Source organism: Podarcis cretensis (assembly GCF_951804945.1).
Source record: "Podarcis cretensis genome assembly, chromosome: 1".
Classification (NCBI taxonomy): domain Eukaryota; kingdom Metazoa; phylum Chordata; class Lepidosauria; order Squamata; family Lacertidae; genus Podarcis; species Podarcis cretensis.
In genome coordinates, this window is record NC_137170.1 from 11,431,354 (window position 1) to 11,447,552 (window position 16,199).

General features: G+C 46.2%; 1 protein-coding gene across 1 annotated transcript in view; it reads right to left on the reverse strand.

Annotated features, from left to right (window-relative positions):
• Positions 1–2,855: 2,855 nt before the first annotated feature.
• ESR2 (estrogen receptor 2) overlaps positions 2,856–16,199 on the reverse strand; it is a 63,377-nt gene continuing 50,033 nt past the window's right edge. Inside the window, exons 8-9 of the mRNA XM_079947579.1 lie at positions 11,729–11,909; positions 2,856–3,138 (exon numbers count right to left, since the gene is read on the reverse strand). Of these exons, the coding sequence (XP_079803705.1) occupies positions 2,961–3,138; positions 11,729–11,909 (359 nt within the window). The 3' untranslated portion in view covers positions 2,856–2,960. The remainder of the gene's footprint in view (positions 3,139–11,728; positions 11,910–16,199) is intronic.

The window sequence follows — 16,199 nt, forward strand, 5'->3', positions numbered from 1 at the left end:
GGTGTTTGCAAAATCAGCTGGCCAGCTGTGTGTATGGAAGAGCCAATGGCCCTTTCCTATACCCCCCCCCCATCTTCCCTTCAGACACAATCTCCTAAAACGAGTCAGTTCTAACAATTAGCCGTAATTCGTCATGTATACAGAGACATCAATTTATGTACATCATGCACATACGAAACAGGGCCATGCACCTGCAACACTGTCCAATTACGGAGAAAAGTCTTGCAGTGCTTGTTTGCACAATGTTTATTTGGTGCCAGTGGGCTGCGTTCCAGGCATCGCACTGATGTAAAACGACCCCTGATTACAACTGACATAGAATGAACAAAGCAAATGAGAACAGGCAAAATAAGCAACAGTGAAATATAATCAACAAAGAGATGAAGGCACGGTGAAAGTGAGGGATAAGTTGCAAAAGGCCTGGGTGATGTGGCTGTCGCCATCTCTGGGATTGCGCCCATTCCACTGACTACACAATTAGGTGCCATGTTGGTGGCACATCTCCTGCTGAGGCCCTACTGGGCTTAGTCAGGAGGCCACATGCTGGCAACATGACACATAATCCGACAATGCTTCCACAGCAAACAGGCAGAAGCTATGAGCACTGGAATAGGAGCAAGCACTGAGCAGCCACAGTCCAAGATGCCATGTTAAAAAGTGCACAAGGTTAGGGTTTCCAGGTGAGATTTGAAGGGGGAGGGATAGGCAGAGATGGGAGACAGGTGAGCCAGGACAAAAAGTGTTACACTTGTGAAGGACTGAGCTGTTTCTATGTGCAGAGGGGTAGCCATGGGAGTCTTTGAGGGGCTGCAAGACTCTAACATTATTTTCATTACTACAGATTATTTTGGCATCAGCTTTTACATTGCAAACTGTTTGTGTGCCAGAGGAGTGAAAGCTGCCTCCAGTTTTAATTCAGAAAAAATCAGTTTTAATTCAGAAAAATTCAGTTTTAATTCAGAAAAAGAGGGCGTCACAAAGATCATAAGTTTGGGAGTTGCAGCCCCAAAAAAGCATGCCACTGGCTCAGGGCTGGGGGGGGGGCGTGTTCTGTGGCTCTGCAGATGTTTTTGGATGCCAACTCCCACCATCCATGTCCATTGGAAATGCTGCCATCTGGGCAGTCACAAGTTCTCTGCCCTTGTTCTAGCTTTTGTGCCATAAATTGAGAGTGCATAAGTTGGCAGTCGAGATACAAATAATGACTCAGCAGTCCATGGGGCAGGGAAGCACACTGCCGGATTGCTCTAACTGCGTGGAAACTGATATAGTTTCAGGGCTTCTTATTCCCATAGGTCAAATTTGGGAGTGTGTGTGTGTGTGTGTGTGTGTGTGTGTGTGTGTGTCAGCCAGTGCTGGTCTAAAGAGGCAACTGTGGTTGTCACTGGATTTTCCTAGTACATGGGAGGGTGTCTAGGGGTAAGCTGCCTCCCACTGGACATTTCCCATGCTAAGTATCAGGTAAGAATAATAGAACCAAGTAAGAATCATAGAACTGTAGAGTTGGAAGGGCCCATGAGGATTGTCTAGTCCAGGCTACAACTCCCATCATCCCTGGCTAACAGGACCAGTGGTCAGGGATGATGGGAATTGTAGTCTCAAAACATCTGGAGGGCTGAGTTTGCCTAGTCCAATTGCCTGCAATGCAGGAATATTCAGCTGTTCCATTTGGGGATCAAACCTGCAACCTTGGAATTATCAGCACTCTGCTCTAACCAACTGAGCTATCCAAGAGTTTTCCCATGGCTTTCCAATGAAGCCTGAAGACAGACATGCTCCAGGCTCCCTTTTCTATCCAAGGTGCATTAGCTAATGCACACAGGAAATGCTGGCACATTTGCATGGGGAGTAATCACACTTTCACATTAACCTGTGCATGTTCTCTTTTGTGTGCAGAGATGCCTCCTCCACTGAAGTAACTGGGAAAGCGCTTGCTACTGGGAGAACTGTTTGTGCATGTGCATTGGAATTCTTGCACTGATATGGCACATAGCAGTTTCATTTGCTCCTGTTGGTACATACTCTAATTGGTCCACCGGAAGGCACCTTATCCTGCCCCCCCCCCCCATGGAATGAATACATTTATGGACACCAAAACCTGTTTCCACAATTATAGCCACAATCATATTGATCCTGTGTAGCTAAGCATGAAATAATTACTCACGAATTCTGACTATTCATAGCAACAATTCCTCCACACATGGCAATACGTTGAACGAGTCTGCAGCAGGAAATGAAAAGGGCAAACCTTGCACCCTCTCAAGTGCTTGAGCACAGAAATCAAACACGGCAAATGCTTAGATAACAGTCAATACAAACTGGAGCTTTGTAATAATAAAAAATAAGCTTCTGGTCCACATTGTCAAAGTGGGTCAGGATACAAACTCTCCAAGCGCTTTCCTTTGAATAGGAGGACCCACTACTGATCAAAGGCGCATTTGCGCAAAGGCAAACTTATCCATGTCTTTTGCAAGTTGGAACAGCACGTATTTCTTAAGGTGGATGGGATCCCTCCTGTCTGCTGTAATGTACAGCGTATTCCATAGGTTACTTCGGTTAGAAGAGGCTGCTCCTATTTTTTTTGCAGTGGAACCCTAGGTCTGTGCATCACCCAACCTCCTTCTTTCTACGAAAAAAATGTGCTCTGCCACCCAACTAGGATAACCATGAAGCTTAAGGCGCATATGGCACTTCAACAGTCTCCTCTAAAAGGCACTCCAGAAGTGCAGAGTTGATGATAAAGCTACATTCACCAGCAGATTCTTCCATTCCAACCCCATGAGGCTTTTCCAAGACATACTGCACCCAGTGTGAAAAGATTAGAGTACAATCCCATTAAAAAACTCCAGGCGAGAGAGAGATCAAAATTTGTGCCTTCTTTCTTTTAAAGCAAACACCCACATTTTGAATCTTGGGACTGTTTTCTTGGTGCTTCCCTGGGCTCCCATTCTGGTACAAAATCACTGCTGAGGTCCATCTGCGCTCTTAGTTTGTTCTGATGGGGTGACCTGGATATTAGAGGCAGAGGTTTTCCCTTTGTTTCGGAGGGTGTGAGCATTGAGCATCTCCAACAGTAGGTCGTAGACGGGAACGACATTCTTGCATTTCATGCTGAGAAGGTGCTCCATCCCTTTGTTACTGTGAAGAAAGCAAAGAGGTCACAGCAAGGCACTGAGGTTTAAAATGCAGTGTGGGGAGAGAGATTTTCTGCTGTCCGTCAGGCAACAGCTTTTTCACCTCTAGCTCTGGAAGCCTTTCCCAGAAGATGACAGCAGAAGTAGCTGAGAAGAGGGAAGAGGTCAGGGATATTTAAAAAATAATATTTTTATCGGTTGTGTGTCCTTGTTTCTCAGTTTGACCCTTTTACATGGTTTTGTATGTTTTGTGGCATTTTATGCATTGTGACTTGCCATTAATTTTTTGACTGGGAAGTCAAGGAGGTCACAGCGGACATGGTAAAGTGGTCACAAGACTTTGGGTATTCAGTAACCATGCCACAGTGGGAAAATTTGTGGAAGAATAATTGGAAATTCACAAACTGTTACGTCTTAAGAGAAAATTTCCTAAAAATGCAACACTGATGGTATCTAACACCTTGGAAACTGTCAAAGATGTACAAAAGTGTCCCAAGTAATTACTGGAGGTGTGGAGATAAAGCAGGCACTTTCTATCATATGTGGTGGCTATGCAAAAAAAATCCAGGCATTTTGGGAGAGTATCTGCTTAGAAATACAAAAAATAATAAATATTTCCTTTAAGAGAAAACCAGAAGCTTATCTCCTGGGGAATCACAGATTTGGATATCCCACAAAAAATGAAGAGTATATTTTTATACGCCACAGTGGCAGCAAGATGATGATGATGATGATGATGATAATGATAATAATAATAATAATAATTTATTTATACCCCGCCCACCTGGCTGGGTTTCCCCAGCCACTCTGGGCAGCTTCCAAGAGTTCTTATCGCTACAAAGTGGAAGATTGATGAAATCCCCTCTAACCATGAATGGATCCAAAAGCTAACAGATTATGTGGAGTTAGATAGTTTATCAGAAAAAACAAAGAACAAACCAAAACAGGAATTCATCTCGAAATGGGAAGTCTTCAAAGTTTACTTGAAAAACAATTACAGTAGTTTAAACTCTGTCACAGCATTTGAATAACTTTAGTAGTAGATTTAAGAAAGATATGAAACCTAGGCTAAATCAATAACTAGTTAATTTAAGATAAAAATGTGTATTGGCAACAAATAACAGATAATTGAAACAAGGAATGGACGGAAGGTCGGGTCTATAGTCCAAGGACCGCTTTTTGCTTTATTGATTTGTAATTAATATTGTCTTTGTCACTGTTTTGTTTGTATTTTCATCTTGTTTTCTCCTTTTTTGGTGTATCAATTAAAAAATAAATACATGGTTTTGTATGTTTGATGGCATTTTATGCATTGTAACTTGCCATTATTATTTTTTTGAGAAGAGATGTACCTGTGGAATTGCTGTCTCAAAGCAATTAAAGCATTGTCAACCACTGGACATCCTCCTCTCCCCTGCTATGCATCTGATGCTCTAGTTCAGGGGTCCGTAAACTTACCGCGCCTCGGGCCGGTGTCTCCAGCACCAATCACGCGGCGGACCGGGGGGCCGAGGAGCACATGCCCATACGTGTGCACACACGCTATTTCCGGTTCACTTCCAGGTCGGAGAAGCACCGGAAATAGCTTGTGCGCATGTGCACGGGTCTCCTCCGACAAGGATGTGCACAGGAAATAATGCTTGCGCATGCGCACAAGCTATTTCTGGTGTTCCTCCGACCTGGAAGTGGGCAGCCGTGTAGCGCCGCACCGGTAAGAGTGGGCAGTGGCAGCGGGCAGCAGGGTTGCTGTGGGCCGGATAAACGAGTCCCTCGGGCCTTATCCGGCTCGTGGGCCTTAGTTTGGGGACCCCTGCTCTATTTAAGCTAACGGTCAATCCATCCGTCTCAAAGAACGTTTAATTTCCTCCATGCCATGAAGTTGTCAACATGTGCAGAGGAAGGCAACCAAGATGATCAAGGGTCTGGAAACCAAGCCTTATAAGGAACGGTTGAAGGAGCTGAGTATGTTTAGCCTGGAAAAGAGGAGACTGAGAGGAGATATGAGAGCCATCTTCGGGTATCTCAAGGACTGTCGCATGGAGGGTGGAGCAAGTTTCTTTTCTCCTGCTCTGGACCCAAAGCAATGGATTCAAATTACAAGAAAGGAGATTCCAAACTAAACATCAGGAAAAACTTTATTGGGGTAAGAGCTGCTCAACAGTGGAACTCTCCTTCACTGGAGGTTTCTAAGCAGAGGTTGGATGACCATCTGTCATGGATGCTTTAGTTGAGATTCCTGCATTGCAGGGGTTTGGACTAGATGACCCTCGGGGTCTCTTCCATCTATACAATTCTATGAACTGGGGGCAAATAAGAGTTGTGTGCAAGGTTTTTGCCATTAAGCATTAGAGCCAGATAGCAGATATCTGCAGCAGATGTAATTCAGAATGAGGTGGTAAACTGGTCTGTACCACTTCAGGCGAAGATGTTTGTGTGTGACATTTCTAAATGCTTCTAAACACCCTGGAGGCAGAACATTAGCACAGAATGAGAGTCCTGACCTAGACTTGCTCTCCCTGATGGAGTAATTTTCTACCTACAAGCATTATTTTCTTGTATCCTTCCCCCCTCCCATACACACACAGCTGAAGTGGTACAGTCTGTTCCATCTTCTCTGAACTCGGCCACCTCATTGGAGCTTGCAAATGTAGTCCCTGCCTTGGCAAACCAGCTGAGTACCTAAGTGCATTTTCACACAGGAGGCTTAAAAATTGCTTTTGAGCCTTTCTCAAGCTACTTATGTTACCCAAACAGGAAAGAAAGCAGAAGAGGAAACTTTGTGATGCCAATGAACACTCTGCTCTACAGTGGGTTGTTTTGGACTGTTTACATTCACAAGAAAAATGTGACTGGAGTAAGATCATGTGCCAATGTGGTGCCCTACAGGTGCTGTTAGGACTACAACTCCCATCATCCTTGACTGTTGGCCATGCTGGCTGGGGCTGATGGGAGCTGTAGTCCAACAACAGTTGGAAGATATCACACTGGCTGCCCAGCACAGGGCTGGGTAACCTGTGGCTCAACAAATGTTGCTGGACTCCAACTCCCATCATTCCTAGCCACTGTGCCCAATGGACATGGATGATGAGAGTTGTAGTCCGACAACAACCAGATGGCTACTGGTTCCCCATTCGTGCCACAGTATTATTGCAATACTGCTATTCAGTCCATTGTTTAACATACTGTTTTGCTTTGCATTCATGCAGTCAATAATTGGGTTAATGGAAATGCATGCACACACACACACACACACACACACACACACACAAATGCAAAAATAGGCCATAAACCAAGTTGCTCCATTCCTTATCTTCACTGCTGGAAAAACAGCAGCCCAATATTCCTGAGGTCATTCCTACATACAACTAAAATAATTTGATTCAAATCATTTTAATGTGTCATTTTTTAAAAAGGGGGGAGAAAAGGAACAGATACGTTTTCCTGTGATGAACGAACATTTTAACATAATTACTGAGTGGACTTCTAACACTATCAAAGAATAAATAATTGCCAGGGGTGGGCAGAGCAAAAAAAGAGAAAAGAATCCATGCTAATCATTTATTCAGCCAAAACTCATCTACTCTTCTGCTGGGAAGAAATACAATCCAGCAATATTAATGGAAACTCTTGTCCAATTTCTGTTCCTTTTGAAAGAAAGGTGATGAAATGAACAGATATTGAGAGCCGGCATCCATTTAAAACAGAGACAGAAAGAGATTGGGGGAGTGTGAAGAATGAATCGTGCATGCCTCACAATTGGGCAGAGGGTATGGACTGTGGTGGAACTGCAAGCCCATCAGCTTCGTTGCTGGTCTCCCAGGTGCTGAGGCTTCTGGGGTGGGTGGACCAGAGAGAGACTGTGGAGGACTGGTGCCCCCCAGGAGCATAAAAGGGGCTACATGCTTGATGCCTCCACCTCAGCCTTCAAGTGAGCTTCCCATCCACCCACCCTATAATGTTAACTACTGAAATTCTGGCATTTCTTTTCAGGTTACTTCATTGCTATTGTCACAACTTTCCTTCAGCAGAAGAGGCGTTGGGCTGGATCATTAGATGGGAGGGGCAGGGGCACCCTGCTCCAGTCCACAGGGGATCCCCCCCTAAGGGATCTTGGAGGGCAGCTGATACCATGTCATCCAGACCTGGACAAACTTTGGTTAACCTTAAGTACAAACCATGGAAACAAGCCCGCTTCGACCCATGGTTTATGAAACTGTTTCCCACTAACCATAGTTAAGATTAACCACAGTTTAGAATTTGGACAACATGCTAAATTGTGATGAATCTAAAATGGAAACAGAAGCTTCAAATCTCCCAGTTGTAGCTGCAGCATGTGACTCTGGAGGGAAGCTAGGCTTGTTCACGTACACCAAACCAAGATTTAGCATTACATCATCCAAACACAAGGGAGGCAGGTGGCGCTGTAGGTTAAACCACAGAGCATAGGGCTTGGTGATCAGAAGGTTGGTGGTTCGATTCCCCGCGATGGAGTGAGCTCCCATTGCTCGGTCCCTGCTCCTGCTAACCTAGCAGTTCAAAAGCACGTCAAAGTGCAAGTAGATAAATAGGTACCACTGCAGCGGAAAGGTAAACGGCGTTTCCGTGGCTGCTCTGGTTCGCCAGAAGCGGCTTAGTCATGCTGGCCGCATGACCCGGAAGCTGTATGCTGGCTCCCTCGGCCAATAAAGCGAGATGAACGCCGCAACCCCAGAGTCGGCCACGACTGGACCTAATGGTCAGGGGTCCCTTTACCTTTACATTCACCATCCATGCACAGCCACTGTAATACTTCATGTACTTGCAAAATAACATACCAATTGAAATCCAGGACATCTTTGTGTTCAAGGCAGTGTACAAAGATCTTAATTTTAAAACAAAACAAAAAAACAATAGGATATTTGTATGAGAACAGCTAGATATTATTTTCCAGATGTGAGTGTTGAACACAGTTAGTTGCTGACTCCGGGGTTTGATGACATGAGAGCAACTTAAACTGAGGCCTTGGCTTCTCTAACCTAAAGTTCTGAATGCGTCAGAAAGAGATAGCGGCTATCTCATCAGAAAAACCACAGAGGCTGATGCCTTTTGTGAGTCACAGAATTCCTTTGAAATGAAGACCCAGAACGCATTTATAACAGCAGTCGAAATTTTCAGAATGGATGAAACTGGAAAAGAGGAGGCTGAGGGGAGATATGACAGCCGTCTTCTAATATCCCTCTTGGAAGTGGGCGAAAGCTTGTTTTCTCCCGCTCGGGAGGGTCGGACTCGAACCTGTGGCTCCAAGTTACAAGAAAGGAGATTCCGACTGAACGGTAAGAGCTATTTGACCATGGAAGGTTGTGGACTCTCCTTCCTTGGAGGTTTTTGATCAGAGGTTGGATGGCCATCTGTCATGAATGCTTTAGCTGAGATTCCTGCATTGCAGGGGGTGAACTAGATGACCCTAAGGATCCCTTCCAACTCTACCCCCCCGTGATATAATTTTGTGAGCAATGCAGCTGCTGAATAGCCTTTTTTGCCTTGTGAAAAAAATATAACCTGTCTTAGTTCTGCAAGGAAAATCTAAAGAAGTTACCATTCTTATTAGATATGCCCACAGAGAGGATCCAGTCTATACCCAGCACTCACCAAGCAGCAAAACTGTGCCTGGGTGGGCTTTATGGCTACAGGCTATGGGTGGAAAATTAAGAACATCAGAAGAGCCCACAGGATCAGGCCAATGGCCCATCTAGGCTAGCATCCTGTTCCCACATCGGCCAACCAGATGCCTATGGGAAGCCTCCAAGCAGGACCTGATTTCAACTGAATGTACATAGCTATCGTGGCTGAATGCTTTCCCGTATACAGAATTTGTTGCACATAGAAAACCAGCTGCCAGGAAGAAGAGACTTCGGCAAGCCTTTTCTCCAACATCATTTGGTTTGTGTGGAAAGGAGCATTTGAATATGCCATCTCCCAGCTGAAATGATGCAGTCTGGGGAAAGTCTGACCTTAGGGTGAGTTGTTTCTTTGGAACAAATCCAAGGCATAAATAGTATCATGAGACCATCCTCATGCGATGGCCCACGCAGTCTAAACCAGAACCATCATAGAAATGTAGAGTTGGAAGGGACCCTGAGGATCATCTAATCCAACCCCCCGCATTGCAGGAATATGCAGCTGCCCCATGCAGGGATCGAACCTGCAACCTTGGCGTTCTCAGCATCACACTCTAACCAACTGAATGTTATCCTGAATGGAGCATTTTAATAGCACTTGCGTTAACTGTTGAGGGTAAATCAAGTCTCCTGAATAGAGCCTTGATCTGCTTAGTGGACTAAGAATGATGCCAGCAAAATCATAACAACAGCCCTCCTGGGTCAGAGCACAAGGGCACCTACTCTTGCCTGATTAGTGAGTACCGTGAGAACAAGCAAGAGAACATAAGGAGAGCCCAACAGGATAAGACAAAAGGGACCATCTCATTCAGCATTCTGTTCCCACAAGCAGCTAATCAGATGCCTCTGTGAAGCTAGCTAGCAAGCAGGACATCAGGACAACAGCTCTCTCTCTTGTTGTGGCTCACCAGCAGCTGATATTCACAACAGCATAGTGCCTCTGAACCTGCAGATTACATATGGCCGTTGTGTCTAGTAGATACCGATAGCCTTATCGTCCATGGTTTACGATCAGAAGCCTTGGGAAAACACAAGTGCTCCATTGCAATTAAGATTTGCTTCTCAGTTTAAACTATCCAACTGCTCACTGAGAACAAGGAGCCCTATTGTAGACAAAACTATCAGCCAACTTCTTTCAGTGAAGGGCACAGTTTTTGGAATCCCAATGCAAAGCAAGCTAAACTTAAGGAAGCATTAGCTCAAAATGCGGAACCAGCATGTTCGTAACACTGGTCACAAAGCACAAAGCGAACCACCAATTTGTCTGTTCCAAAACAACAACACCCCATGGTCTTACACTACACCAGCAAGCCAATTGTAATGGTTCTAAGGGGGTTGCTCGTGCGTAAGTTGCCGCCACTCCTGGCTAGGTTGCCTGGTTGAACCCTTTCCCTCTGTCAAAACAAAATAAAATTTTTTTTTCTTCCAGTAGCACCTTAAAGACCAACTAGGTTAGTACTTGGTATGAGCTTTCGTGTGCATGCACACTTCTTCAGATAACACTTCAGATAATGAAGAAGTGTGCATGCACACGAAAGCTCATACCAAGTACTAACCTAGTTGGTCTTTAAGGTGCTACTGGAAGAAAATTTTTTTATTTTGTTTTGACTATGGCAGACCAACACGACTACCTATCTGTAACCTTTCCCTCTGGACAGCCTTGCACTCGTGGCTGTCTCAGTCGCTGGCAGAATCCGTCAGTGGGCGCTTCTTGAACTTCTTCCAGCAAAGAAGTTCTTTGACGCCCAGTCGCCTCCTACTCTTCCTGCGCGGAAGTCTTCTGCGCAGGGAGGGTGTGGGCAGCGGAGGACCCGTGCTCTCCCCGCTGGTCTCCGGTGAGGAGTCCAGGAGCCTTTTCTCCGATTCCCCCATCTGCCCCCCTCCTCTACTGGTGCTACGCTGATATCCTTCCCCAGCGGATGGGCTGCCTCTCTCCCTACTGGGACCCTCTCCGGCATCCCTCTGGAGCCCTCTCTCCTCCTTTGGCTCCGATGGCAGTTCCCTGACACCAATGTATGTTAGTTTCAGCCACAACAGATAGTGAGAACAATGTAGGTTTTAGGGGAAGCTGAAGTGTGGAGGAATGGAAGCAAGGCTGTTTGTGATGAACACGGTACAGGATGGAAATGGATGCCTCCTCAAATACCGACTCTTGCTTATTTACAACGGCGATCTTTTCCCCCACCTAAATTCAGTTGTCAAAATGAAGAACGCTAACCAGGGTTGGATTCTTGTGGGAAAGGACAGTGAGCTCTCTTTAGTCTTGGTACTGAAAACAAATTCCTTGACTCAGAACACACTCAGAGACACTTTGTTCTTGCATTCCAACTGTCTTTCCCCCTTGCTTCTAGTTAAGAGCTCTTGGGACTCTAATAAAAACCAAACTAGATCTGGCAAGCCTGAAATCTGGATAATGTGCTACAGAAGCCTTTCTCAACCTTGAATCCCCAGCTGTTGTTGGACAACAACTCCCATCCTCCCCTAGCTAGCAGTAAGAGTGGCCAGGGATGATGGGAGTTGTAGTCCAGCAACAACTGGAAACGCAACATTGAGAAAGATTGTGATACATGGGCCAGAGGACTGATTCAGGATAAACTAACATCCTGGAAGAATGGATGCCTTTTTCGGACTATTTAAAGAGATATTATAGTACGGTGAATTTGCAAGCAGGATTTGAACTATGAGCAACAGAAGGAATTAGATTATTGTGGTTATGATTTGACAGATAGAAAATAGGGTGCAGCAGAAGGGGGGAAACTACAACTCCATGGAAAAAAGGGTGGGGAGTCAACAGAAATAAGAGGAAAAGAGAAATGGACACTTAAAACTTGAGCAGGCCAATCATCCGCCCTGTTGTTGATTTTTGCCACAGATTTTTTAAAAATGGCTGACGGTCTCTAGGTTGGGAATCTGGATCACCCCCTAGAATGGCCTTACCTTGCGTGCCGGACATGTGAGAGCAGCATCAGCAAGTTCGCCAAGCGTGTCGTCTGTTGGGCCAAAGGGACCCCACTCTTTGAAATGACCCACACCAAGGCGTCCGTCACAGAGTTCAGCAGGTGACTCAGTTTCTTGTTGCTCTCGGACTCTCCTGCAGCTGAGGAGAGTGGATACATATCTACGCAAGAAAGATGCCAAATGAGCAGAGTTTAAGGAATAAGAGCTGTACTGCGTCGGGGTGTGTGTGTGGCTTATCTACAATAGCTCAGCCTGGGAAGCTTCCCAAAGTGTGCTTGAGTGCAACTGTGGCCACTTACTTCCAGTTCCCAGAAACTGGTATTCAGTGGCAACTGACTGTGGAGGTAGAACATAGTTATGTGAAACTTTGTAGAGACACCCAACCACACGTGCTGAACATGTGTTATTCAGGAAGCTGCTCCATCCCAAATTGAATCATTGCTCCATCTCATTCAGTACTGGCAGCACAGACTGGCAGCAGCTCCCCAGGGTTGTGGGTGCACCTTTTACCTAGTCCCACCTGATAATGGCAAGGATTGAACCTTCTGCATACAATGCACTGAGCTGCAGCTATACGTTCCAAGGAAATAGGTTTAGGATCAGGTGACAACTTGGTTCCAATTCCATACAAAATATGTGTACCTGGAAATATTACATTTTCCATCACCTCTATAAGTCAAGTCCATAAATTGGTTGACTCTAGAGCATTTTCCCCACCGAGATTATGATTTAAGAAAGAAAATGGGGGTGACAAATGTAATACATTTCGATTAATTACATATAGGAACTGCCTTGAAACAGGTCAGACTATTCACCCATCAAGCCCAGTAATGTCTACACTGATTGGCAGTGGCAGACAGGTGGAGATCATTCCCAGACCCTGCTCCCTGCTCCTTTTAAGTGAGATGTAGAGATTAAGGGCTGGTATCCAACCTTAATTTCACATCACCCTAGAACAGATTTAGGATGTATGTCTGGGTTAGGAGACTGTGCAAGCAAAAAAACTTGTGCCAACCGAACACCCTATTTGGATACTGCCTTAAACTTGAGACCTTTTGCAAATACATATGCTTTCCCCATGCATACCGCAGGAGACAGGAGCAAGAACTCATCTCAGTGTTGCTGTTTGCATCTGGAGCTCCTGGTTCTTCATAACAGTATTTTCCACAGGCAGCCTAATTATTATGGGCTTGTGGTGACGTGAAAGAGGCAGGTCCTCTCTCTGGTCACATCAGTATTATGCAGTGCTATTTTTCTGGGACGCGGGTGGCACTGTGGGTTAAACCAGAGCCTAGGACTTGCCGATCAGAAGGTTGGCGGTTCGAATCCCCGTGACGGGGTGAGCTCCCATTGCTCGGTCCCTGCTCCTGCCAACCTAGCAGTTCGAAAGCATGTCAAAGTGCAAGTAGATAAATAGGTACCGCTCTGGCGGGAAGGTAAACGACATTTCCGTGCACTGCTCTGGTTTGCCAGAAGTGGCTTAGTCATGACCCGGAAGCTGTACACCAGCTCCCTTGGCCAATAAAGCAAGATGAGTGCCGCAACCCCAGAGTCGGTTACGACTGGACCTAATGGTCAGCGGTCCCTTTACCTTTATTTTTCTAGGAAAAGAGGTGCTAGAACTCCCTTGTTCTCTTATAATGGCAACGGTGCCCTCCAGAGAGGTGCCGGAACTGAGTTCCGGTGCGTTCCGGCTGAAAAAAAGTCCTGGTGTTACAGGAATGCCCTCCCCGCTGAAATACAAAAGGCCCCTGAGGTAACAGCACTCTGTCAGCTCTTGAAGAAACCATGGTTGATCTCTTGAGAGGGGTCTCTCAGTTCTGATGGCTGTACTGTTTTGCAGCATATTTTAATCACCGTTCTTTATTTCGGTGTTTCAGTGGGTGTGTTTTAATGAAGGAGGTTGGCATTTTGTAGTTGGCTTTTATAGCTTCGAACGGCTTAGAAGCAGTATATAAATTAATAAAGGTAAAGGCAAAGGGACCCCTGACCATTAGGTCCAGTCGTGACCGACTCTGGGGTTGCAGTGCTCATCTCGCTTTATTGGCCGAGGGAGCCGGCATATAGCTTCCAGGTTATGCGGCCAGCATGACTAAGCCACTCCTGGCAAACCAGAGCAGCGCACAGAAACGCCGTTTACCTTCCAGCGCCACCCGCGTCCCATATAAATTAATAAATAACAGTAAATGTCTGAGGCCATGACTTGGTGAGAGAAAGGAATCCTTAGTTGAGAGGTAGCAACCAGAGTTAGCAACCAGAGTTACTACCTAGAATGGTACATCTGTGCAATTGGTGGGTATTAATTTTGTTTTGATATTTTATACGGTTTCATCCGTGAGTGGTGTCGTCTCCTGGTGTTTCTGCAATAATTTTTTAGTCGAGTGGAAGGCGTGATTGATGTTAACGGGCAACTGAGTGGGAGAGATTAGGTGGAGGGTGTGCTTGTGAGTATTGGTGGAAGAGTGTGATCAGTGTGAATAGAATGGGATGGGTGATATTGGATGAGTAGCGTGATTTGTTTCAATGTAAGAGAGAATTTGGATGGGATGTTCCTGTGTTTGTGAGGGGAGCGTTGCATATTGCAAGCTAGAACGTGTCTTGGAAAGATGACAGGCAAAGAGAAGATGTTTGGAACTGCGCTGCTATGTTTTTACGCTGACACTTTAAAAGCTCATCTGTTTTTTACAGTGCTCTTTCACAAGTTGATTATCTCGACTCAGGAGAACTTTGCCAGCATCTCTGCTTAAAAGCCACCTTTTCAAACACCTTTGGCTTAATCCTTTTATCTTCATTCTCCACCCCAACCCAAGTTAAATATGTGTAATTGCATTTGCTCATATTCTCTCTCTAATAATCTCCCCCCTTCCATTCACTGTTCTTTCTTTTCTTTCCTCTTCTCCTGCTAACCCAGTTGTCCTGCCATCACTGCTGAAATGTCATTTGTATGTTCCTTGGGGCAGGGACTTAAAAAAAATCCTACAAAGCCTCATGTGCATTGATGGCGATGATATTTAGTTTAACTAGCTAAGTGGCAGTTAAAAGCATGCTTTGAAATATTGATATTTCATGATATTTCATTGAAGATTCACAGATAAATAGCAGCTGGATGTATCTGCCCCATTCAGAGTTGGACAGCAGCCTATGGGAACACAACAGCCATTTCCCAGAAAAAACGAAAGCAGTTTCAAATCCCATTGCTCCCTGGGTCAGCCGTGTGCATAAGGATGAACAGCAGCGTGATTCAAACCAAGTGCGAGGGACAGGGGCAGCCTGTCCTACCTCTCTGCCTGAGGCAAAATGGGGCACTTCTGTGGGCGCAAAACTCACCTTGCCACCCCCTCCATAGCCTGCTTATCAGGGTTACATGGCTGGCAAGATCTCACTGGCAGCGGCAGAGCAAGCCAATCGGGTGCCTGGGGTGGCATGCGTGCCCTGCACCCTGGGGTGGGGCCAGCAAGGGCAGGATACTCCACGAGGCCTCCGAGGAGTCCGCCTGCCTCCTCCCACTCAGCCACCCTACAGCTGAGGGGGAGGCAGCGGGCGGACTGTTCGGGGCAGCACGGAGCCTGTGGGCACCCAAGCCACTGTGTCACTCCTAGGAGAGATGCTTGACTCAGGCGCGCTGCAGGCCCTGCGGTGAGTGCCGCCTGGCATTTTGTCACCCCCCTCAGAGGTGACATCTGGTGCGCCCCGCCCCCACCGCACCCTTCTCACTGGGCTCTCATAAGATTTTGTGGGGCTCCCACGAGAACTCGCCAGAACCTGGAAGCCTCTGGTTCTCTTCCCTTCTCCAGTGACAGTGGGGAGGCGTGTCCACAGAGGTGCCCCTTGGATTCTGCCCATAGCTGTCAAGTGTCCCTTATTTGAAGGGACAGTCCCTTATTCCAGCGCCATGTCCTGCTGCTGTCCCTTATTGATGGATGTCCCTTAAATGTCCCTTAAATGATGTCCCTTAAATTTCAAAGGAAGCAGTTCCTCTCCCTCCCTCCCTGCCAGCCAGGGAGGAGGGAGGCTCCAACTGTGTTGCTTGGCTGTGTTGCTCACCCAATAAGAAGTCTAAGAATGACTGGGGGGCGGGGTGGAGCTTGCATGCCTTGTGTGTGGCTAGTTAATGCAAGCTGAGGGGCTTTTTTGAATGCTGGACGCCATTTTGTTGCACGTGCTGCTGCAAACTTTGCAGTGCAAAGCCAGGCCGGGGAGCCATCTTAAGTTGAGGCTGCATAGGCCTTGTGGTGCATGTGATTGAGATTCTATTTAGTTGAACCTCTGGTTACAAAGTTGGTTGGACAGTGTTCTCAAAGCTACCAGCATGAGTTTGATCAGACTGCAGGAGGACAGGAAGACTGGAGTGCCTGGAACAGGTGAGGCTGCAGGTCCCTTATTTTGGCTGCTGGTCCCTTATTTTGGCTGCTGGTCCCTTATTTTCAAGGCTGCTGGTCCCTTATTTTCA